General features: G+C 42.4%; 1 protein-coding gene across 2 annotated transcripts in view; it reads left to right on the plus strand.

Annotated features, from left to right (window-relative positions):
- The first annotated feature begins 6,293 nt into the window (after positions 1-6,293).
- The window catches only part of DAD1 (defender against cell death 1), a 45,825-nt gene continuing 27,140 nt past the window's right edge, over positions 6,294-24,978 (plus strand). Inside the window, exon 1 of one of the 2 annotated variants that reach the window (XM_072623324.1) lies at positions 6,294-6,667. In XM_072623324.1, coding sequence (XP_072479425.1) covers positions 6,373-6,667 — 295 coding nt within the window. In that variant the 5' untranslated portion in view covers positions 6,294-6,372. The remainder of the gene's footprint in view (positions 6,668-24,978) is intronic. The other variant, XM_072623323.1, reaches the window with a different exon arrangement.

Consider the following 24,978-nt stretch of genomic DNA (forward strand, 5'->3'; position numbering starts at 1 on the left):
CTGGCCCTCAAGGATTTACAATCTGATTGGAGTGGAGGAATAGCTCATTAACACAAATATGATAAGGGCAAAGAGGATCCAATCAAAATATTTATAGGAAACTGAAAAAGGGAAAGTGATCACTTTCAGCTGGTGAGTTCCAGAACAGCTTGTCTCCTTAAGAGGACAGAAAGCTTTTAAAAGGTTAGAGGTGCAGAGGGCCTGTGTTCCAAGTAAGAAGTCCAGAGAGAGAAGATGTTGTTCAGTCATCTTCAGTCTTGTCTGACTCTTTGGAACCCCATTTGGCGTTTTCTTGGCAAAGATACTGGAGTAGTTGGCCATTTCCTTCTCCAGATCATTTTTTTTACAGATGAGGAAACTGAGGCAAACAGGGTTAAATAACTTGTCTAGGAGTCATCCAGCTAGTAACTGTCTGAGGCCAGATCTGAACTCAGAAAGATAGGTCTTCCTGGCCCCAACATGGCCAAGCACTCTATCCACTGTGCCACCTAACTACTGAGGTTACCAGTCTGGGATTATGGCAGTGCTGGTGCTATTATCAGAAATAGGAAAGTTGGCAGAGGTAGGTTTGGAAGAGAACAAGGGTTGTTTTAGACATAATGAGTTGGAGGGTCTGGCTGGACATTCAAGGAGAGATAATTCAGGAGGACCAGAGCACAAGAAAGAAAAAGGAATTTGGGAGTTATCTGCATAGAGGTGGTAAATGAAGCTCTGGGTATAAGGTCGCCAAAGGAAAGAAAAAGCAAAAAGAGGATTGAGGATAGAGCCTTCGGGGATACTGAGGCATTGAGAGAGGGAAAGTGAATCAAAGGAGATCAAGGAGGAGCATGGAAGCTGAGGGAAGAAGACTGAAGAAGGACAGGGCTGGTCCATAGGGAGTTCACATCCTATAGAACGGATGAGGGGAAAGACTAACCAAAAGTCACTGGGAATGGGAATTAAGACACTGCTCAGAGGGAGCCCTTTTAGGAGTGGGAGGTTGTCAGGTTGCAGGGAATCCTAAGGGATTTACACTTGTGAGAAGGGGAACTTGTAGAGAGTAGGTGTCTCAGATACTTGTGAGTGTGTGGTCTAGAACTGGAAGGGATCTTGGACAGTAGCCATCTACCTCTTACCTAGGGGAACTAGCCCAAACCTTTGGCAGACACTGATCTTTCCGAGGCAGGGGAAGGAGGGTTTGGAATTGGTCTCAGGTCTCTAGATCACTTCTCGGGGTAGGGCAGGAGAACTTTATGTCTGTATTTGATCAGTTTTACAGCAGGTTAATTGGAGGTAGAGCATTTTTAGTCTTTATTATATAACACCAAGTGATAAGACCAACTTGCCCAGATGCAACTTCTTTCCTCCTACCCCACAACTTGAGGAGGCTTTACCAGAAAGAAGACAAAGCTGCTCTTCCTGGTCATCTAGTGGCATAAAAAGTCTGGGGCCTGTCAGACTTGGTGGGTGCCTAAGACCACACAAGTTGCTAGACTGATAATAACTTATTGACCAGATGCATTTCCCAGATGGAGAGAGAGGTGGGAGGAAGGGACAGAGGGATACATGCAGAAAAGCTAAATGCCACTGTATCCTTGTTGCATGATCTTGGCCTGCTGAGAAGTATCTATTTTGTGAAATGTTCAGTGACTTTCATTTTGTCCCAACATTGATCTTGAACTATGAAGGTGCTAGTGTTAAAGCCATGCCTCTAACACACCACATAAAAAACCAAATACAGCCCCCTCCCACAAAACCAATCAAACAAAAAAGCTGACTAGAACCCTTAGGTCTGCTATTTCTAGAGCTTGGGCTAACCTGGAACTGTAATGGGCTTTCTGAAATCACTACAAAGTGGAAAGGAATCCTAGTGTCCATAAGCTGGGTCTCTCAGAGTGAAAGGCCAAGTGTTCTTTCTCTTCTCCCGCTATGTTGTTGTGCTGTTCTCTTAGACATGTCTGACCCTCTGGGATCCCTTTTGAGGTTTTCTTGGCAAACATATTAATGGTTTGGCATTTCCTCTTCCAGCTCATTTCCAGATAAGGAAGGAATTTTTTGATAACTTCCACCCAACATTATTTGGAAGTTCTCATGTCATGATCATAAAACCTTTCAAAGTCCACTTACTTTGCCACATCAACTCAAAATTAATTTACCTTTTAATTAAAGGGATAGGCCAGTTCTGTAGCTGCTAGAGAGAAAGTACAAGGTAGTGGAAAAGCACTGGACCAGAAGGCCCAAGTTCAAGTCCTATAAATTATTATTGTTAAGACTGGTTTACTGCCAGGCTCACCACAATCAAGGGCTCTGTATTACAGGTAACTTGATTATTCAGTGAAATATGAAAAAACCTTGGCATAAATCATCCTCAAATCCACTTAAACTGTCATTTGTATGAATAGCATAAGAAGTTGTTCACTGGAGTAAGAAATACTGCAGCCTTTACAGAGGACACAGGCCCTCTTCTTGCTGTACTGCTTAAATAATAGTTCATTAAAAACATAGTAACTGTGTGTTGGTGTGACTGCAAGACCCTGGATATCATGTTTTCTCTTGTATCCCTCCTGTGGGGTAGCAAATAATGATGGGGGAAAGAAATGGAAGGCAGATAAATCAACACAGGGGACACATCAGGAGGGGTCTGGATGAAGTCCCAAGAATAATATCACTACTTTGAATAATTTGCCTCTGTCCAAAAACTGTCTTCTTGGAACATACATACAGATTGATTTTGGTGCTGATGAGACAGGGAGGTGGAGGAGGGTTCAAGCCAGCAAGGAAATTGACTGTACCATACCCAGCCCATCCCCATCAGTCAGAGATTTTCAAATTCTCTTAACAGCTCATGAACTAGTCTCCAAATAGTCCTGTACCCACATTTTATTGGAAGCCCCCAAATTTTATTGGAAGCCAGCTGAGTGAACCACATTTTATTGGAAGTCAGCTGAATGAAGTGACTAAAGTCAAAGGTATACTAGGAACCACGTCATCAATAAGAAATGTTCTGCAAACTAGAAACGCAAGAGATGTGTTGTTACACATGGCCCTTGCCCTACACTGACTGAATCAGAGATCAAAGTACTTAGCCTGCACATAAGCCCATGTGGGCCAATGATGTTCAGCTTCAACCTAGAGCCCTGCCAGAGCTGAAAGCGATAATCACATATACAGTGATGCAAGGGCAGCTAGACGACTCAGTGGAGAGAGCACTGAGCTTGGAGTCAGAAGACCTGAGTGCAAATCCAGCATTAGGCACATGCGAGATAGGATGGTCCATGGGGTCACAAAGAACTGCACATGACTGAGCAACAACGTAGTAAGGTTTAGAGGTTTCCTTTGGGCTATAAGATAGTCAATAGTTTCCTGTTAGTTTAAGCCCTTCCTCTACCTTTGCTTGGCACGAGTTTGTGGACTGACTGAAATCAGTCAGAAGATGAGCATATATGGGCTGCAGATGAAAGGTGAATGGCACTGAGGCTGTTGGGCTCCAAACTCTCTTATGGGTGCCATAATTTCATAACTGACCAGAGAAGTCAATGGGTGCTACTTGGACAGCTTTATGGCATGGCTTTTAAAGTTCTGAAGTTGTTAACCTGGTTATGAAATATCATAAAATTAACAGGTCAGGGATACCAGAAAAGGAGGACACAAGGAAATTAGGAAACGCTAGATCCTGGTAATAAAAAAATTTCAATTTGGATCATAGAATTTAGAGCCGGAAGAGACCTTAGGGATCATTTAATTCAATCCCCTTATTTTATTATTTAGAAAGTTGAAGTCCAGAGAGGTTAAATGGCTTACCCAAAGTCACATGTGTAGAAAGTAACAGAACCATGATTGGAACCCAGCCCCTTGAACTTCAAATACAGTGTGTCCCAAAAGTATTAGTGTAGTTTTAAGCTTTAATAACATTCAAAGTATAAATGCTACAAACAAATTACACTTAAAAATTATTTAAAATACTGATATGTTTCTTATTAAAATTCAACGTAGCCACCATCTTGTGCTATAAATACTTCATTTGCAATTTCAGCCACAGTCTCTTCACTTGCTCGGGGTCTCCCAGATCTAGGCTTGTCATGAATTGAGCCAGTTTCCTTGAATTTTTTCATCCAGTTGTTAATTAAATTTCTGTGGGGAGCCTCTTTCTTATAATGGGAAGCAAATTTTCTTCTCACAGCTGTTGCTGACTTGAGTTCAGCTAACCAGAGAACACAGTTGACTTTTTCTTCAATGTTTGCCATTTTCAATCAGAGGGACTAAAAAAAAAAATTAAAATTAAAAACGTGATCAAATTCAAAAAAGTTAAGTGTAAAAGAAATTTATATTTGGAGGATGCAGCGCAATGACTGATTAGAAACCAGCGTTCAAACCCTCTTCTGTGACTGTGTAACTACAGACTTTATTCAAGTTAACTTCTCTGAACCCCAGTTTCCTCTTCTTTAAAATGAGGATAATAATTTCAATATCTAGAGGCAACTATGGCCAGCAGACCAGGAGTCAGGACCAACCCAGTTCAAATCCACGCCAGCTAACCAGCAGCATGACCCTGGGCAAATCACTTAACCACTCTCTCCCTCACCTGCACAATGAGGAATGATAAGGGCACCTACTTCCTAGGCTTGTTGCAAGGGTAAAATGAGGTCTTAGCAAACGATTAGCAAACCTTTAGGAGTTACATAAATACTAGCTTATGATTATTACAGGTCATATAAATTTCCATATTAACATGGATAGCATTAATATCTATTATCGATAGTATCAACAATGTCCATATTGATAGGGCCAATAGTAATACTATGCATTATGATAATAACACCCATACTAATACTATTAACCTAATATCCATATTAATGAGAAACAATAACATTACCACATTATTTATATTACCTTACAGGGTGACAAGGAGCAAAAATATGCAAATCACTTAGCAAACAATTGTCAACTTATATGACCTGGAAACATCCAGTGGTGAAAACGAATACAGATTTACACATTTACTGAACATTAGCTAAGGCTGGCAGAGGTCCTTAGCAATCATCTCCAACTACCCTGCATTTTCGGAGATGGCAGCTAGTGCCCAGAGAGGGAAGTGACTTACCCAAGACCACACAGCAAGCTACTGTCAAGCAGAGGCTTTGGATGGATACCTGGCTTTAAATTCGATAGGGAAACACCGTCCTCCCTCCCGCTCCTCCTCCGCCTTTTCCCCTTCCTCAGCAGTGTCCTCCCCTCCCCTCTCCCCCCTCCCCCCTGCCCCCCTCCCCTCTCTCCTCCTCCTCCTCCCTGCCCCCCTCCCCTCTTTCCCCCCTCGTCCCTGCCCCCCTCCCCTCTCTCCTCCTCCTCCTCCCTGCCCCCTCCCCTCTCTCCTCCTCCTCCTCCCTGCCCCCCTCCCCTCCCTCCTCCTCCTCCAGACCTCCTCCCCTCCCTCCTCCTCCTCCTGCCCCCCTCCCCTCTCTCCTCCTCCTGCCCCCCTCCCCTCTTTCCTCCTCCAGACCTCCTCCCATCTCTCCTCCTCCTCCTGCCCCCCTCCCCTCTCTCCTCCTCCTCCTCCCTGCCCCCTCCCCTCTTTCCCCCCTCGTCCCTGCCCCCCTCCCCTCTCTCCTCCTCCTCCTCCCTGCCCCCTCCCCTCTCTCCTCCTCCTCCTCCCTGCCCCCCTCCCCTCCCTCCTCCTCCTCCTGCCCCCCTCCCCTCTCTCCTCCTCCTGCCCCCCTCCCCTCTCTCCTCCTCCAGACCCCCTCCCTTCTCTCCACGTCCTCCCTGCCCCCCTCCCCTCTCTCCTCCTCCTCCCTGCCCCCTCCCCTCCCCCCTCCTCCTCCTGCCCCCCTCCCCTCCCCCTCCTCCTCCTGCCCCCCTCCCCTCCCTCCTCCTCCTGCCCCCCTCCCCCCTCTCTTCCTCCCTGACCCCCGCCTCTACGCCGCGCCTGCGCAGTGAGGGCACCCCGCCGTAGAACTACGGTCGTTTCGGCTGTGCGCGAAGGTGTCAGTAAGCACCGGGCCCTGACCGGAGCCGGCCCCACCGGACGCGGAGTCGGAACCGTCCCCATTACCCCTGTGGCGCCTGCCCGGGAAGGCGGGAGGAACGAAGAGATCCGGAACTCTTAGGCTGCAGCCCGGTCCGTTTTCTTTCTCGTCCCCGCTTCCTGTTATTCTCTCGCCGGAGCAACTGCTTGCGTCACGTCCCGGGCTTCCCGAGATAGGACAGCAGGGACACGTCTCCCTAAGCGGGCGGCTCCTCCGCGCTTCTCGTTCCGCCCGGAGGCGGTGGGCGGGGGACGCTGCTGCGCCTGCGCGGCGGGCGTCACGTGGCGGGGAGGGCGGGGCCGCGCTGGGCCGCTGCGCAGACTCGCGGGTCCCGGTGTCGGCGTGGCGGGGCCGGGGGTCGGCAGCGCGCATGCGTGGGCACGGCGGCGCTCGGATGGTGGTGGGGTCGGGACGCGGAGCGGGCGGAGCGGGCCGAGGGCAGGACGGCGCAGCCATGCCGGCGTCGGTGGCCTCGGTGATCTCGCGCTTCCTGGAGGAGTACATGAGCAGCACGCCGCAGCGCCTGAAGCTGCTGGACGCCTACCTGCTGTACATCCTGCTGACCGGGGCGCTGCAGTTCGGTTACTGCCTGCTGGTGGGGACCTTCCCCTTCAACTCCTTCCTGTCCGGCTTCATCTCGTGCGTGGGGAGCTTCATCCTGGCGGGTAACGGCGACCCCCTGCGGCGGCCGGGGCGGCCCCCTGCTGGGGAGACCCGCCCCCTCCCCCACCGACAGCGCATGGCTGTCGTTCATTCCCTGCCCCGAGTCTCGTGCTCGGATCGGGCCGAGCGGCGAGTCTGGAAGGCTTGAGTTCTGTGACCCCGGGCCGTTTAGTAAGCTCCTACTGTGCTGGGCTCTGTGCTAAGCTGGAGGTCCGAAAAGGAGCGTTAGGCAGCCCTGCCCTCAGGGACCTTGCCGTCTAAGGGGGGGGCGCTGCCTGCAAACAGATGTCCGGAAAGCCAAGCTCCGTCTGGGATACGTAGGAAGTAATGAGCAGGGCTAAGGAAGCCGGGGAGGACTCGGTTTCCTCAGCTGTAAAACGGGCACAGTGGTGGTACTACCTCCGAGGGCGCTGTAAAGAGCCGGTGTGCCTTTGGTGAGAGAGCTGGCCGGGCAGGAGGCGTCTGTTAAATGCTTGTTTCCTCCCTCCTGACACTGAACTGTCGGTGTGGTCTGGGAATACTTACTAAACGTTCAGACCTACCCCCAATGACCCTTTTGATGTCTTTCCTTTGAATCTCAAAGCCTGGGACTTGACTTACAGGAACTCATCCCAAGGCACCGTCTTGCGCCTCTTAAACCGCTTTTAATGGCCACTTTTTTCTCTGTATGCTTCTTTTACCTTTAAAGCGGAAGCTCCTTTTGTCCAGTCCACACAGAACTTGTGTGTAATAAGTAGATGGCTACTTGATGGTTTCCTGCACGTGCTCATAGCTCGCTGGTCGCTTCAGCGCCTGGGAAGATCCGTAGACGGACATCCCCTGACTTTCTGGCCAGCGCTATACAAGCCAGTCTAGAACTCATTCTAAGTTGGTTCCACCTGAGTGATTGGTCTTAAAATTTGAACATAGAACATGAAATCTTGGAGGCAGAAGGGACTTTCCAGGTCATCTAGTCCAGCCCCCTCACTGGGAGCTTATGTCAAAATCAGTCATAACTTTAGTGGATAATGCTAATAATGTAACCACTCTTCATTAATATGTAATGATATAGTGACAATGTAACTATTGTTACAAGCGTCATGAATAGAAGTATCCTGCTTGAGGGCGGGAGCTAGATGTTCACTGCCATCTTTCGTCCCCAGAGCTGAGCTTAGCTCCTTATGTGTGTATCTGTGTTTACACACATGCATATATACATACACCTCCTAGGTGCTTAATAAGTGCTTGTTCATTGATAACGTTACAGTCTTGGGAATATGGGACGTTTAAACATAAAAGCCGACGATACCTATTCCAAGACTTAGAATCTGTAACTTAATTATTACGGGTACTTTTTCCAGGGATGCAGGTTGCAGCTCATCCATAGTTTTCTGGGTCTTTGAGAACTCCTAAGGCTGTCCAGTTTACTACCCTGTGGTTACCCTGGCAATGAGTGTTTTGTATTTTAGCCAGGCTGGACCTTAGACCAGACACAGGTTTGAGCTTAGAAACATCCAGAATTGAACTTGACTGTCATAACTGCACAATCCAGCATCACTTCCATGCCACAATGAGGCATTGGACAAAGACTTTATGTTACATTTTATTGTGTGGACCTCTGACTTCTTTGTTATAGGAGATGCCGGGTGCAGAAACTCCTTCTACCAGTGCAGAACTCTACCACCAGTGCAGTTTATAGTCTTAGAGAGTTACCTGGGGCATTGAGAAGTTGTCAGTGAGGAGTCTGCAAGCATTTCTTGTCTCTGCAAGACTTTATGCCAAGTGCTGAGGATACAAAGAAAGACAAAACCCGCCCTTGCCCTTAAGGAGCTCACACTCCAGTGGGAGACACAACATGGAAGCAGTTATGTACATAACAAGATATGTGTACATAATGCATACACACATATACATGAGTGTGCATATATACATAGAGTGTGTACAAATATGTATATGCATTTATGTGCACATATATGGGTGTGTGCATGTATATATTATATATATTGTGTATATGTACTATACATACATGGAGTAAGTTGGAGGTAAAACAGGGGAAGTACTAGCATTAAGGGGTACTGGAAAGACTTCTTGAAAAATATGGAATTTTAACTGTGACTTCAGGGAGCCCAAGAGATGAGGAGAGAAAGCATTTTTTTCCTCTCTCAAATTATGAGGGGCTCAATTCTTCCCCTGAAAATTAATTATTTAAATGCTTTTTTCTTTTAAAATTTTGAGTTTTTAATTCCCGCCCCACTGTGAATACAAGCAAAATGATAACTGTTATACATAGGAGATTTTGCAAAACATTTTCATATTCGCTATGGCTGTATATCACATACACACAATACCACACATGAAAAAGCGGAAAACTGAAAAAATTATGCTTAAATTTTCACTCAATTCATCAGTTCTCTCTGGAGAGGGATAGTATTTTTTTCATCATGAGTCCTTTGGAATTATGTTGGATCATTTTATTGAACAGAGTAACCAAGTCTTTCACAGTTGATCATCATTTTATGGCATTACTGTTACTGTGCACAGTGATCTCACTTCATTTTACATCAGTTCCTATGTTATTCAGGCATGTCCAGTTCTTCTTAACCCATTGAGTTTTTCTTGGTGAAGACACTGGACTGGTATTCCATTTCCTTCGGTAGCTCATTTTACAGATGAGAAAACTGAAGTAGACAGAGTTAAGTGACTTGCTTAGGGTCACGTAGCTAGTCAGTGTCTGAAGCCGAATTTGAACTCAGAAAGATGTCTTCTTGATTCCAGGCCCAGCACTCTGTTTTGTTATGTAGCTGCACCATCAGTTCATATAGGTCTTCCCGTGTTTTTTTCTGAAACCACCCCCTCATCATTTTTTATAGCACGATAATACTCCATCACAAACATGTGCTACAACTTGTTCAGCCATCCCCTAATTGATGAGCATCTCTTTAGTTCTTTGCCGCCACAAAAAGAGCTGCTATAAATACTTTTGTACAAATATTGCCTTTTCCTTTGATCTCTGGGATACTGACCTAGTAGCTTTTTCAAAGGCCATGTACAGTTTTTATAGTCTTTTTTGGTGTAGTTCCAAATTGTTCTCCAGAATGATTGGACTAGTTCACAACACCACTAATGGTTTATTAATGTACTTATTTATCTCATCCACTCCCACATCCATCATTTCTGATAGATGTGAAGTGGTAACTCAGAGTTGTTTTAATTTGCCTTTCTCTAATCAACAGTGATTTAAAGCATTTTTTCATATGAATATAGATAGTTGTGATGATTTACTCTGAAAACTGCCTATTCATATCCTTTGACCATTCATATCCTTTGGCTCATATTTTTTTAAATTTGATTCAATTCCCTATATGTTTGAGAAATGAGACCTTTATCAGAAAAACTTGATGTAAAAATTTTTGATACTCATTGTCTTAGTGGTATATTTTAGCAAAATGTTGTTTCCTTGATTATCTCTTGATCAATTTTTGCTTTTACTTGTCTGAGATCATGATTCCTACTCTTGCCTTTTTTTACTTTCAGTGAAGTGTAGTAGTTTCTGCTGTAACTCTTTATTTTAACTGTGTGTTTCATGTTTGTTTCTTACAAACAACATATTCCATTCTGATTCCTAATCCATTCTGCTGTCTGCTTCCATTTTATGGGTGAGTTCATTCCATTTACATTCACAGTTATGATTATTGTATATTTTCCTTCATCCTATTTTCTTCTGTTTATCCTCAACTCTTTTTCTTTTTGATCTTGTCTCTCCTCAAAAGTCTGTTTTGCTTCTGACCACTGCCGCCCTTAATCTGCCCTCCCTTTCATCATTCTCTCCCCTCCAACCCATCCCCATCACGTACTTCCTAAGCCCATATCTCTTATCTCCTTCCTTTCCTATTTCTCTATTGGATAAGAGAGATTTCTATACCCAATTTAGTGTGTATAGTCTTCCCTAATTGGACCAGTTTTGATGAGTGAGGTTCAAGTTATTACTCATCACTCCCCCATTTCCCCCCCAGAAGCTCTTCCTTGCCTGCCTCTTATGTGAGGAAGTCTACCTCATTCTGCCTCTCCCTCACCCCTTTTCCCAGGGTATCCCTTTTTCTCACTCCTTCACTTTTTTGGGGGACTCATCCCAACATGATTCACATCTGTCTCCTCTGTCTGTATAGTCTTCTTACTGCCCTGGTAACAATAAAGTTATTAGGACTTACATAATCATCATCCCGTATAGGAATGTAGAGAGTTTAACTTCATTGAGTTCCTTGTACTTACTCATTCATGTTTACCTTTTTGTGCTTCCCTTGAGTCCTGTATTTGGATATCAGATTTTCTATTTAGCTTTCATCTTTTTATCAAGAATGCTGGAAAGTCCTTTATTTCATTACATGCCCATTTTTTTCCCCTGAAAGATGATACTCAGTTTGGCTGAGCAGGTTATTCTAGGTTGTAATCTTAGGTCCTTTGCCTTCTTTAATAGTGTATTCCAAACCCTGTTCCTTTAACTCAGAAACTGCTAAATGTTGTGTGATCCTGTCTATGGCTCCAGGATATTTGAATTTTTTCTTTCTGGATGCTTGTAGTATTTTCTCCTTGACCTAGGAGCTCGGAATTTGGCTATAATATTCCTGAGAGTTTTCATTTTGGGATCTCTTTCTGATGGTGATCAGTGGCTTCTTTTGGTTTCAGGACAGTTTTCCTTTATAATTTCTTGAAATATGATGTCTAGGCTCTTTTTTTGATCATGGTTTTCAGATAGTCCAATAATTCTTAAATTATTTCTTCTTAATCTGTTTTCCAGGTCAGTTGTTTTTCCAATGAGATAATTTACATTTTTTTTTCATTTTTTTAGACCTTTTTTCATTTTTTCTTGATATCTGGTAGAGTCTTTAGCTTCCACTTGGCCAATTCTAATTTTAAGGAATTATTTTTTAACTTTTATACTTTTTTCCGTTTGTTCAATTCTGCATTTTAAGGAGTTCTTTTCAGAGAATTTTTGTGCCTCTTTTACCAACCTGTTAATTCTTTCATATTTTTTTGCATTACTCATTTCTTTTCCCACTTTTTCCTCTACTACGTTTATCTCTTTCTTTTACTCTTTCAGTAATTCTTATTAGGCTTGTGTCCAATTACCATCCTCCTGTACTTCCCTTCTGCCCCACTCCCCCCCCCCCCCACTCCTTTGAGGTCTATTAGTAGCTGCTTTCACACTATTGTCTTCTTCTGAGTCTTAGTCTTCCCTGCCACCATAGTAACTTCTTATGGACAAGTTCTTTTTTTCTTGACTTTGAACTTTTTGTTCAAGTTGGACTCTACTTACCCAGGAGGTGGGGAAGCATTGTCCCAAACTTCAGGCTTTTTTTGTGCTGCTGTTTTCAGAGATAATTCTGGGGTCTGCAGGTTTTCAGTTCTTTCCAGGTGGGGGGATGTGGGGAGATGTGTGGTCGTTGTTTTCCTGTTCTGTGCTCTGATTTTACCAGGAAGGGCCCCTGCTCCCCTCTAGCCACAAATGCTTAGTGATCGTCTCTGCTTTGGAACTTGGACCCCAGTTTCCTTGTGACATAAGCACTCTTCTGTGCCCTGGAACTGTGACGCAGAGCTATCTTTGGCGATGGAGTTGACAGTCAGTTCCAGGTGCACCCAGTGCCAGCGCCAGCAGAGGGTCCCCTGTAATTGCTTTCTGACCAGTTGTCTGACACTCCACCCCTCTTTACTGTCATCTCTGGGCTAAGAGCCCTGAAAGCTACTACTGCCACTGCTACTGCTTTTGCAACCAGCTTCAAGACCTGTCAGTGTTGCTGGTTCTTCCTGCTGTTGTGTGTGCTCTGTGCTGGCCCCCACCCTGGGGTCATCATGCCAGCCTCCTAAGTTGTCTTAGCCTGGACAGATTTCTTTCTCTGACCTTTGGTTGCCTCTGCTATTCTAAAATTTGATTTGAGGAGTTACTTCAAAGTTATCTGGAGGGGCCTTTTTTAAGAGTTCAACTGGATTGCTGCCTGTATTCCGCCATCTTGGCTTCACGTCTGAGGGAGAGCATATTCAGCATCTGTGATAGCCAGTGAAAGTGCAGCATGGGGAGGTTTCTCTTTTGAGAAACAACAAGGCCAGTGTCACTGTACATGGAGGGGAGTAAAATGTGAGAATCAAGGAAAAGTAGGCAGGGGCTAAGTTATGAAGGGCTTTATAAGCCAAATAGTATTTTATCTTTGATTCTGAAGGTAATAGGAAACTTTATTCAGTAGTAGAGAAAGCCCACTTTGGCAGGAGAGGGTTGTATGAACCAGAATGGGGAAGCCAACCAGAAGTCTGTTATAGTAATTACAGGTATGAGGTGATGAGGGTTTGCACCAGGGTGGTAGCAGCATCAGAGGAGTGGAAGCGGTATTTAAACAACTTTTGCTGGGTGTCACAAGCATTATGTGTCAGAGGTCGGGATTTGAACCAGATCTTCCTGACTAAGGCCAGCTTTCTATTCACTATATCATGTGGCCACATTTATATATGTTAGTTTAATTGATATATTGTTCCATTTTCCAGCAGCTATTCAGACCTCTTCAAAGTTCTACTATAACCCTTGTTCCCCACCTGCTCAGCTGTGAAAACCTTGTTTCTCATACTTGACTGAAAAAACTGAAGCCATTTACCAAGAGCCCCGTCTTCTCCCCTCATTTCTCACATCACTCAGGCATCTTCCTCCATTCAGATCTCACATTAAGAGCTGTCCCTTTTCTTTGCCAGGACAAGCCCCTGTGAACCACTTCCATCTTCAGCGGGTTTCTTCCCCACCCTTTTCAAATTCTCTCTAGTTTTCCCCTGCAGACTTAAAACATGTCCAAGTCTCTCATCCTCAAAAAAGCCTACACTAGTCCCTATAGTGAGTACTCAGTAAACATTTATTAAGCATCTATTATGCTCCAGGCTCCTCTGAGAATATAAGAAAATGACTGAGTCTTTGCCTTCGAGGAATTGCAGTCTATCTAATTGTTGAAGACAGTGCACAAAAGGAAGCTGAGAAGGGGAGGCCACTGGAGGGTTCTGCATGTGGGGGAGTTGAAGCCTAGGGGAGCACTTCCTCTAGGGAAATGGAGACTTACTCTACCCTATCCTGTGTCTCTTCCCTTTCTCAGGTTTTGCCTGTTTACATTTGTCGCATTTATTTCCTTTCCTTTGTTTTAAACCCTCTGTAATCTGACTCCTGATTTCATCATTCTACCAAAACTGCCCTCTGCAAAGTTACCTAGGAGCTCTTAATTGCTAAATCTAATGGCCTTTTTTCCAATCCTGATCCTGCTTGGCCTCTCTCCAGCCCCCGACATTGAAGATCACCTTCTTCTAAATGTTCTCCTCTCTTGGCTCATGAATGTTTCCTTCTTTGTCTTCATTTCTCTGACTTTCTTCAAGACTCAGCTCAAATTCTGCCTTCCACTAGAGACCTTTCTCAGCATTTCCCTCCCCTCCCCTCCCCTCCTGTTTCTAATGCTTCTGTCTTTCGTATTACCTTCATTTGCTTTGTGTATGGTCTACATGTTGTCTCCCCATTAGAAGGTAAGCTTTCTGAGGACAGGGGTCATGTTTTTGCCCTTTTTTGTATCCTTAGCTCTTGGCACAGTGCCTGCCCCATAGTAAGCACTTAAATCTTTGTTAACTGACAAAGTGCTTTCCTCATGATTTTTTGAGTTCAATGTTGCAAATTTTACAGGTGAAATAACTGTGGCTCCGAGAGGTTAGATTATATAGCTAGTCTGTGTTTGAGGCAGAATTCCATATTAAAATCTTTTGACTCAATTTAATTAGTCTTTCCACTAGATCTTGTTGCCTATTTATAGGAGGAAAAGACAAGTATGCCAAAGTGGTTCAAATAAGAATCTTGTCAGGAAGCTTGATTGTAATTCTGTGTTTAAAGTTAGAAATGTATAGAGAGAGTCTTTGTGTTACTCCTTTGCCTTTTCTGAGATTTGTCTCAGCTAGGATCGAGATCCTGGAACTAAAAGTTTTCAAAGGTGCTTTATGATACTTTACAGATACTAATTCCATTTTTAGGACTTTTAGGGGTAAAAAGATCTGGAAGCTGGAATCCCCAAGGAAGGACTTGTTCACAGTCATAGGTGTTGAATAACTCCAGCATTTCCATGCAGTTGGATCTCTTTACTTTGTTCCCCAAGTCTGTGGTTGGTCTGAGAGCTTGTTAGTTGACTACAGCAAGGCCACCACGTGGATTTCTGGTGAACTCTGATGCCCTCAGCTTCCAGAGGGGGTAGGATGTAGGGTTTGGCTTGGAACATTTTTTTTTTTAAACAAGCTTATTTTTACTCTACATGTTTTGTATAAATATTTGCATACATATTCCTCCTCCACCAGAGGGGTAAGCTCTCTGAGTCTCCTGGAATTAAGATTAATTTCATAATCTCATGAATGAGACTAATTGGAAGCCAGTGATACTGTTCATTTATGGCACATACTTAGTACTAGTAGAGCAGCTGATCAGATATGAGTGGGGCACTGCTAGGTGCTGGAGAGAAAGGTAAAAAGGGACATGACTCCTGTCTTCAAGGAGTTTAGAGTCTAATGGAGAGAATGGAATGCTCATAAAGAGAAGATAGACTAATAAGTGTAAAAGGTGAAAAGTAAAAGTGTGGTGAGAAATTTGAGGAGGGAGAATCTTAGCTGAGGGAATCAAGAAAGGTGGAACATTTATGAAGTGCTTACTAAGTGGCAGGCTTTGTGCTAAGAGCTGGGGATTGGGAGAAAGACAAAAAACAATTGGTCTCTGCCCTCTAGGAGCTTACATGTTAATTAATACAAGAGACAATCTGTAATAACTAAATAAAAGGAGCTATTTGGGGGCAAATTAGGGTCATCTGAAATGGAAAGGGATTAGGAGAAATGCTTCCTTTTTAGAAAGTGGAATTTGAGTTGAATCTTGAGGGAAAACAGGGAAATTAAGAAGTGAAAATGAGGGGCCAAAACATTCCAGTCTGCTCTAAGGCCTTAGTAGTCATAGGTCTATGTAGCTGGAAGATGCCGTATTCTTGGAAGACTGTAGAAAAAAAGGAGTGAGAGGGAGAAAGAGGAGAAGACAAGATCCACTGGTGTTCACTGTCCTGTGCTTGAAAAGCTAAATTGGAGGCTACGTTTTAGAAGGGATAGAGATTAGACTTAAAGTTGTTCTTTCCATCTCTAGGAGTCTGATTCTGTTTCTCTGTTTTGAAGCCAAGAGTCTCTCAGCACATGCTTTCTGATTAGAGGAGATTAGAGGAGTCTTCAGAGGCTCAAAAGAAAGATGGCAGCCAGGATTTTTATTTCTTGGGAGTTCAGTATCTGTCTCCAGTGAAGAAGAGACCTAGTGAGTGGAAGTGAGCCGGGAACAAGGTGCCAGATGTCCTACTAGGGGCGCATGAGACAGGATTAAAATGTTGAGAAATACTTGACAAATATACAATAAAACATAGGTAATATTATGTTTTAAAACCCAGTCAGTGTGCTGCTGCAGAGCTCCTTATAATGGCTGGATTCATGACCTCTGTTTCTATTGAGTTTGAAAAGGAATGTGTCTAAGAGGCCATACTTGTAGTGAGGAACCTAGGAATGGGTGGAAGCCAGCCTGCCACAGAAGGCTTCGTTCAAATGAGGTCCCATTTTGTTTGGCCTTTTACTTTTCTAAAAGGTAGGTTTTGTTAATCTTCTGTTTTTATTTTACTTAGTTTCCTAGTGTAGCCCTCCTTCCCACTTCCCCAAGAGGCATTCTTCATAATGAAGGAGAAAAAAAACAACACAGTTTAGCAAAACAAATCAACATAGTCAAAGCCCACCATCGGCAGTGTTCCATCCCCATGTTCTCCCAGCTCTGCAAAGAGGAGGGGGGACATTTTATTCTTTGAGCTCGTCTTGGGTCATTGTACCTCCATTCAGTTTGGATTCTTTTTTATTTTTCATTTACACGATTTTCATCACTGTCTATACAGTTTTTCTGGTTCCACTTGCTTTACTTTGCATGAGTTCATATCAGCTTGCCCCTGTTTCTCTGTTATTCTTTGTTTCTTAGAGCAGGGTAATATTCCTTTATGTTCATGTACTCCCACTTGTATGGGCTAACCATTCCCCAGTTAAGGTGCACACACTTTGTTTACAGTTTCTTTTTTAAAGACAAAATATGCTGCTATAAGTATTTTCGTGTATGGTGGGCCTCTTTCATATTGACTTCCTTGGGTTCCATGCTTATTAAGTGGAATCTTGGGTTAAAGGTTACAGACATTTTAGTTAACATCTTTGAATAATTATCAAGTCCCGTTTAATGCATCCCTGATAATCTGAGTTTTCTCAGCAGCCATGTTATATATAATACTTGCTGCCCAGATCATATAGGGCCTCAGGTGACTGAATAGTGGGTACTTTGTTGTTTTCAACAGATCTTAAAGAGTCAGAGCCAGAATGAACCTTTTCTCATTTTATAGATGGAGAAACTGAGGCCACTAGTTAAGTGACTTGACCCCCGATCCCACAGGTGAAGAATTGAGACATGAACCTAGGGACTTAGTATTTCACCCTTAAGTACCTATCACCTTAAGGTTTATAAGTGCTTTTCTCACAACACTCTGTGGAAGGTTGTCCAAGTATTAACATTTGACAGAGAAGAAACTAAACCTCGGAGATGTTATGTGACTTTACCAAGGTCAGAGTCAGGACTTGAATCAAGATGTTCTAATTCCAAGACTGCCATTTTTGACCATATCACACTCGTACTGATCATCCTTTTTTTTTTTTTTTTTTTTGATTGGTACCTTTATAAGGAGATTAGGGTCTCTGGAATCTCATACTTCCCTTTGTAGGGCAGCTAGGTGGTGCAGTGGATAGAGCACCAGTGCAGGAGTCAGGAGGACCCAAATTCAAATCTCACCTCAGACACTTGACACTCACTAGCTGTGTGACCTTGGGCAAGTCACTTAACCCCAATTGCCTCATCCTGGGTTATCTCCAGTCATCCTGATGAATATCTGGTCACTGGATTCCGATGGCTCTGGAGGAGAAGTCAGGTTGGTGACCTGCACAGCCCTCCCTCACTCAAAACAAAGTCAAGTGCAAGTCATGTCATTATTTCTCTGATGGCATGGTCTTCTTTGGCAACGAAGAGCAAACACACACGTACTTCCCTTTGTCCAATTTTCCGTCCCACCAGCACTTAAAGCAGTTCATCTGTATGAAGGTGTTATGGAAGATATAAAGATGGAAAAGACAACAGCTCCCTCAAATAGATAATCTATACACAATAATGGATGATAAATATTAAGTGGGGTATACAGGTGGAATTCAGAGGTAGGTGAAAAATCACTGAATCTATAGAATGGTGAGGGTAAGAAACTCCGAGAGAAGGTGAGATTTGAACTGACTCGTGGAGGATGGGGAACAAACATTTATACTAAGTAGTTAGGAACTCCAAGATGAAAAATGGCACACTTTGTCCTCAGTGAGTTTATAGTCATTTAAGAACATGTGTAGATAGTTTGGTGGCTCAGTGAAAAGAGTGGTGGAACTGGAGTCAGGAAGACTCATCTTCCCAAGTTCATATTAGGCTGCAGACACTTAACTAGCTGTGTGACCCTGGTAACCCTGTTTTCTCAGTTTCCTCATTTGTAAAATGAGCTGGAAATGGCAAACCATTCCAGTATCCTTGCCAAGAAAACCCCAAGATGGGGTCACAAAGAAACAACAAGGAGTGTGTATGTGTAGGGTGGCCTGCTTCATCTAGGAAGCTGTGTAATATGTTAGAATGGAAGTCAGGAGGACCCAGGTTCAAATAATTACTGTGTTGCAAAGTAGAATGTGATAGTAGCATAAGAGAAACTGGCAAAGTCCTGTGAAAAACTGGAGGAGGAGAAACTGGCAAAGTCCTATGAGAAATTGGAGGAGGAGAAACTGGCAAAGTCTTGTGAAAAATTGGAGGAGGAGAAACTGGCAAAGTCCTGGAAGAAATTGGAGGAGAAACTGGCAAAGTCCTGTGAAAAATTGGAGGAGAAACTGGAAAAAGTCCTGTGAAAAATTGGAGGAGAAACTGGCAAAGTCCTGTGAAAAATTGGAGGAGAAACTGGCAAAGTCCTGTGAAAAACTGGAGGAGGAGAAACTGGCAAAGTCCTATGAGAAATTGGAGGAGGAGAAATTGGCAAAGTCCTGTGAAAAATTGGAGGAGGAGAAACTGGCAAAGTCTTGTGAAAAATTGGAGGAGGAGAAACTGGCAAAGTCCTGGAAGAAATTGGAGGAGAAACTGGCAAAGTCCTGTGAAAAATTGGAGGAGAAACTGGAAAAAGTCCTGTGAAAAATTGGAGGAGAAACTGGCAAAGTCCTGTGAAAAATTGGAGGAGAAACTGGCAAAGTCCTGTGAAAAACTGGAGGAGGAGAAACTGGCAAAGTCCTATGAGAAATTGGAGGAGGAGAAATTGGCAAAGTCCTGTGAAAAATTGGAGGAGGAGAAACTGGCAAAGTCTTGTGAAAAATTGGAGGAGGAGAAACTGGCAAAGTCCTGGAAGAAATTGGAGGAGAAACTGGCAAAGTCCTGTGAAAAATTGGAGGAGAAACTGGAAAAAGTCCTGTGAAAAATTGGAGGAGAAACTGGCAAAGTCCTGTGAAAAATTGGAGGAGAAACTGGCAAAAATCCTATGAAAAATTGGAGGAGAAACTGGCAAAGTCCTGGAAGAAATTGGAGGAGAAACTGGCAAAGTCCTGTGAAAAATTGGAGGAGAAACTGGCAGTCTTATGAAAAACTGGAGGAGGAGGAGGATAGATCTCTTTAAGAGAGTTTAGAGTGGGTGGGGTGGGGAGGTATGCTTAGGTAGTTCAGGAAAGGGTTCATTGAATAATTGAAATTTGAATTGGGCCTTGAGGAAATTGGAGGTACTTAGAGATGAAGAAAAGTAGTTTTCTTCACTTAGGAGTTATATGAGCAAAATTATAAAGGTGGCAGAAGATAGAGCAAGAATGGAAAAAAATAGTGTGAGGAGTGAAGACTAATTTGATTTTGCTAGACTATTGAAAATCCAATGGAGTAGTGTGAGGTGAGGTTGGACAAGTAGAATGAGACCTGGTTATGTAGTAGGCTTTTAAAGGATTGGGAGTTTACTTATTTAATAGTCAGTCAGTTGAGAACTAGTGAAGATTTTTTAGTAGTGGAATGAGTTGATCATAATATATTAGGAAGATTATTTGGGGAATATATTAGGAATGCATCTAAAATTAGAAAGGAAACAGGTAATTGAAAAAAAATCTTTGTAGCAAGTTTATCTGAAAAAGATCTCCTCCTCGAAGGAACAAATTCATAAGAACAAAAGTCATCTACCAGGATTGAAGGAAGAAATTCAGGCGATAAACAACCATGTAAAAAATGCTCCGAATCACTAATAATTAGAGAAATGCCAATGAAACGTCTCTGAGGTCTCACCTGTCATGGTGAGTCTGTTGGTCAAGTTGACAATAAAGGAAAGTGACAGTTGGAAGGACTTCAGGAGATTAGATAATAGTTGAGATAATAGTTTTAAGATAATATATAGAGATGATAGTATTTAATAATAGTTTTCACTATTGGTGTAACCATGAGTTTGTCCAGCTGTTCTGGAAACAGACTCAGAAAGTCGCTACCCTTTGACCCAATGATACCCCTCTAGGTTATACAACAAAGAGATCAAAGAAATAAGAAAAGGACTTATACGTACAAAAATATTTATAGCAGCTCTTTTTATGGTGGTAGAGAACTGGAAACTAAGGGAGTACCCATTATTGGAGAATTATTGAACAAATTATGGTATATGAGTGCAATGAAATATGCTGCAAGAAATGATGAAATGGCTGGTTTCGGAGAAAAACCTGGAAAGACTGTATGACTTGATGCAGAGTAAAGTGAGCAAGACTGGAATAATATTTATATAATAGCATTATCAAGACAAACAACTTTGAAGAATTTAAGAATTCTTATCAGTGCAATAAGCAATTGTGAATCTAGAGGACCAGTGATGAAACATGTTGTTTTTTTCTGATACAAAGGTAATGGATCTAAGATAGAGAATAAGACATATTTTTGGACATGGTTAGTGTGGGAATTTGTTTTATTTGACCGCATGTGTTAGAAGGCCTTTTTTATTTGTTTCTATTTAGAGATAGAGTGGAAGGAAGAAGAGAGGGGTAGGGTAGGATAGCAAAAAAAGAAAAAGAGTTATTGAAGCATTATTTAAAAAGTCACAGAAAAGTGGAAAGGCCAGAAAGACTCACAGATAAGTAGTCTAGCCTGGAAAATTAAATCTTACATATTTTTTAATATTTAAAAGAAAAAGTAGGCAGAATACAAGAGAATCCTTAGTTTGATGTACAGATGTCTTCACTTATTCTGTGTATATGAAAATACCCTTTCTATTTGGTGTTTAAGTTCAGAATACAAAGAAAGTGTCAGAACTATTGAAAAAAGAATGTTTTGAAAAGGAGTCTTTCCTCAAGGAAACATGACCAGAAGACCAATTAGATCATTGTAGTAGTTTAAGGGAAGAGATGAAGGCAGGGAAAGAGGCTAGGATTAACTCTGAAGACTGGTGTCTAGGAGAATTGGTGGTCTCATGAACTCAACAACATTGATGGACAGGTTGTGCTATGGGGAAAAGTTCTGTTTTAGATGTGTTTGAAGGACCTCTAGGTAGAAACATCCAACAAATAAGGACTGGAGTTCTGTGGAGAAATTAGGGAAGGAGGATGAAAATTTGGGAATCAGCTGTATAATGTGACACCTTAAGGGTCAAGGAAATCTCAAAGCCAGATAGTACAAAGTAAAAAGGACCTAAATTAGAAAGCTTGGGAACATTAAAGGAGAAGTAGAAGGAGGCGAGCATTCTTGGTTGAGAGAACGCCATTAGAAATGCACACACAGTGTTTGAAGAAGAGGAAGTACATCCATTTAGTTGGAGTTTCCACTGGTGTGTAATGGAATGTTTGAAGATTTAGGACCGGAGAGGGAAATTGGAGCTATGTTGTAGAGGATCTTTATTCAGAATCTAGGCAGGTTCGACTTGATTTTATAATTGATGGGAAGTCACTAGATGTTTTTAAGTGGGGTAAAGATGTGGTAGTAATATGTCAAACTTAAAGGAGTATGTAATTTTCTGTGTTCTATTAACCAACATATATTCTTGTTTTTTTATGAACTGATTAGCATGAATATTTTGGAAATTAATCTGTAGCTTTTCATCTAGGTAACAATGGTATCAGTTCCACAAATATTGTTGTGTTTGGGCCTGTTGTCAAAAATAAGTTGTTTTAATACCTTCATGACAGCTAGAACAGATAAGTATTTCCTGCTGGATTTGATTGAATCCCCAATATGTCAAAGGCAGAGTATTTTCATAGAATGATTCCTTTGGTGTGTGGTTCATTCACTTATTTCTTTGCATCAACAGATCATCAGTGTCCAGTGTTGTTCTAGGATCTTGAGCTTGAAGACACCTCAGAGGTAGTTTATTTTCATGCTTCCAGACAGGACTGCAGCTAAACCATTTGGAGTAAATGAGTATTATCCCCATTCTTTGATATAGAGGAAAGCATCCATTTCTTTTCCAAAGTAACCTAGTTTAGCACTAGATGGAGTTTACAGTTCTTATCTAACTAGAATCCAACGTTTTATTTCATAGGATCATAAATCTAGAGCTGGAGGTCTCTGAAATCTCTAATACATTCCCCTCATTTATATATGAAAGGAATTAGTTCCAGCGATTCCTTAGCTAGCATGATCTTAAAGACAGATGGAGGCATTTATTAATCCTTTCCTTATAGTAAGTCTGTGTTATAATAATAAGACAGTCTGAAGCCATTGTTTTTTTATAGCCTTCAAAGTAGGGACCATGAAATAATACAACGGGGGGCCATTGGAGGGTGGGAGGATAGGTTGCATTTTGCCCTACTCTCAGTGCATTTGTATTGAACACAAAGCCACCCCTTCTAATTGCTTCCCTCACTCTGATCCCTTTCCCACTGACCTCCAGAGCAGTTAACAGCCTTTTCGAACTCAGATGCCCAAAGCACCTCTCATTTGTGGGTTCTACTTTCTCATATAGAAGTCAGAGTAACTGTGACTCTGGGATCAAATATTTTCCATCTTTACCTCATCCTTTTTAATTTCTGTTTTTTACTTGAGTTTTATAATGTAGTTATTAGTAAAGTATGATATGAGTATAGAATTAAAAATATGTAAATGTACTTAAATATTGGGATACCTGTTCAAACAAGTTTGGGTACTACTGTACTTGACAAGATAATCTCATTCTTTCCTCTTCTTTTCTAACTGGTGAGTAAGAGAACCACCAGGCAGCTCCATTTGAATCTGAAGAGCTGGATGGGCTGTTGACTGAAAACTTTGTGGAGGTTCTTGTGATATGAAGTACAGTGTGTCCTTTAGTGTCATTAATCAGATTTGTGATACCTACGGGTGATTTCTTTCTTTCTTTCTTTTTTTGAAATCTATGCAAACATTTATTTTGTTCCATCTGGGAGGGAAGGGGAAGAAAACTAGGCAGTGGAGAACAGTTCCTATGCAGCCTTGCAGAAATTTCCCTTAATTAAAACAAGCTCCATAAATTCATTGTAAGGAAAAAAGTTACAAAAGAACAGATTGATGTTTTCATGTCACTGATTCCAGTGCCACATCAGATGCTGATGTTCAGGGAAAGGGCCAAGGACGTTACGCCAGGCTGCTATCATCGGCTGAGCAGACTGAATCTGTGTCTAGGGCTCTTCCTCCTCAGTTGCTCCCAGAGCTCAGAGTGGGAATGCCTAGATCACCCAGGGGTGATTTCTATGGCTACAGTAAAGTCAATGTTAGTGACCCAATACTTTTTAGGTCAGGTGGTCAGATTGTGGATATCAGTCTCTTTTCTCATTTGTTCTTTGAACTACAGTGTGTTTTTTAGTTGGCTTCCCTTAAGAAGTTAGCCAACTCTGATCTCTTAGTAATAAATTTGGGTAGGTCACTAAAAAGATCATGGAAAACTGGTTTTCATCATAATAGACTTTGTAGAAACAATAATTGCAGTTCCCTGACTTTTGGGTTAGATGTTGGTAGGTTGCTATTTTCTAAAGTTGTCAGCGAGAGTGTCAATGAGAGTCCTTTTGGCCTTAGGCAAACTTTCTTTTTTGAGTAATGCAATTATTTTTTCTCATTACAAGGATATTTTGGGAAAGCATACCTTCATGGTACAGTGAAAATGCCACTCAAAGGAAGATGAAGCTGTGAAGAGACCTTATATCCATGCTTGAGTTGATGCAATTTTGAAAGCAGTAAGAGATTGATTTTTAATTATATTCAGAGGAAGACAGAAGAATGAGAAAAAATTCCTGGTGCTATTAATACTAAAGGGGGGGACAAGGCAAAAATAAAAAAGTCAAGTACTGACATTTATTCCTATTTTCTCATGTCTGTGAAATCTTTATGAAAATACTCTCTTTCTCTCTCTCTCTATATATATATGTAAAGGATCCTTGATCAAAATACTGAAAGGGAACAGGGAGAATTTTATGAACATTATTCTAGATTCCATCAAATCTTCACAGTCATAGTTACTTGCCTGAAAGGTATAGAGAATAGGAAGTCTTACTGTGATTATAATTTTGACAGAAAAGCATTTAGTCAGTAAAACCAAGTGTGGCCTTTAAGGCTTGCCCCTCTTCACTTGTCTCCCACACAAACATTAAGGGAATATAAACATTCTCAGTATATGCAACTGCAGAGATAATGCTGGGTGGGCAAGCCAGCCTAGTTGAAGTAGCGGGACACCCTGGAGGAGAGACAGAAGGTGGCATTGTGCCGGGCAGGCCAAACCACCACAGATACCTCAACTACCTCCTTGTATCAGTCCTCATTGGAGACAACCCAGGACCCTGAACTCAAGAGTCTTGGAAAGAGTAGTTCTTCTTAAACTATTGACTGGCTAATTAGGGAGGCAGGTACTGTGGAGAAAGGACCCACCTTGTTTGCTCCCACTGGTACCCAGGTGCTGACCAGTAAGTGAGCCCAACAGCCCTCAGAGTTTCAGCAGCCCCTGGACCACTGGTCCTTTTTTCCATCCCATCCCAGCTCCCAGAGCCATCATCCTGGAGAGCTTCTGCAGGCTTTGCAGTCCTAGCTACTACTGACTCAGAAAGAGAGTTCTCGCCATTGAAGTCTTTGTGCTGTCAAGTACAGCATCACAAACAGATGAGGTTTTGTTGGTGGAAATTACAGTAAAGAAGGTCCATTGCAGTCTGCTTTGCTGCTGTTGAAACTTCCTAGATGTTCTGTCTTTTCTATTAGAACGTGAGCTCCTTGAAAGCAGGGAGTCTTTTC

The sequence above is a fragment of the Notamacropus eugenii genome, chromosome 7 (genome assembly GCF_028372415.1).
Source record: "Notamacropus eugenii isolate mMacEug1 chromosome 7, mMacEug1.pri_v2, whole genome shotgun sequence".
Classification (NCBI taxonomy): Eukaryota; Metazoa; Chordata; class Mammalia; order Diprotodontia; family Macropodidae; genus Notamacropus; species Notamacropus eugenii.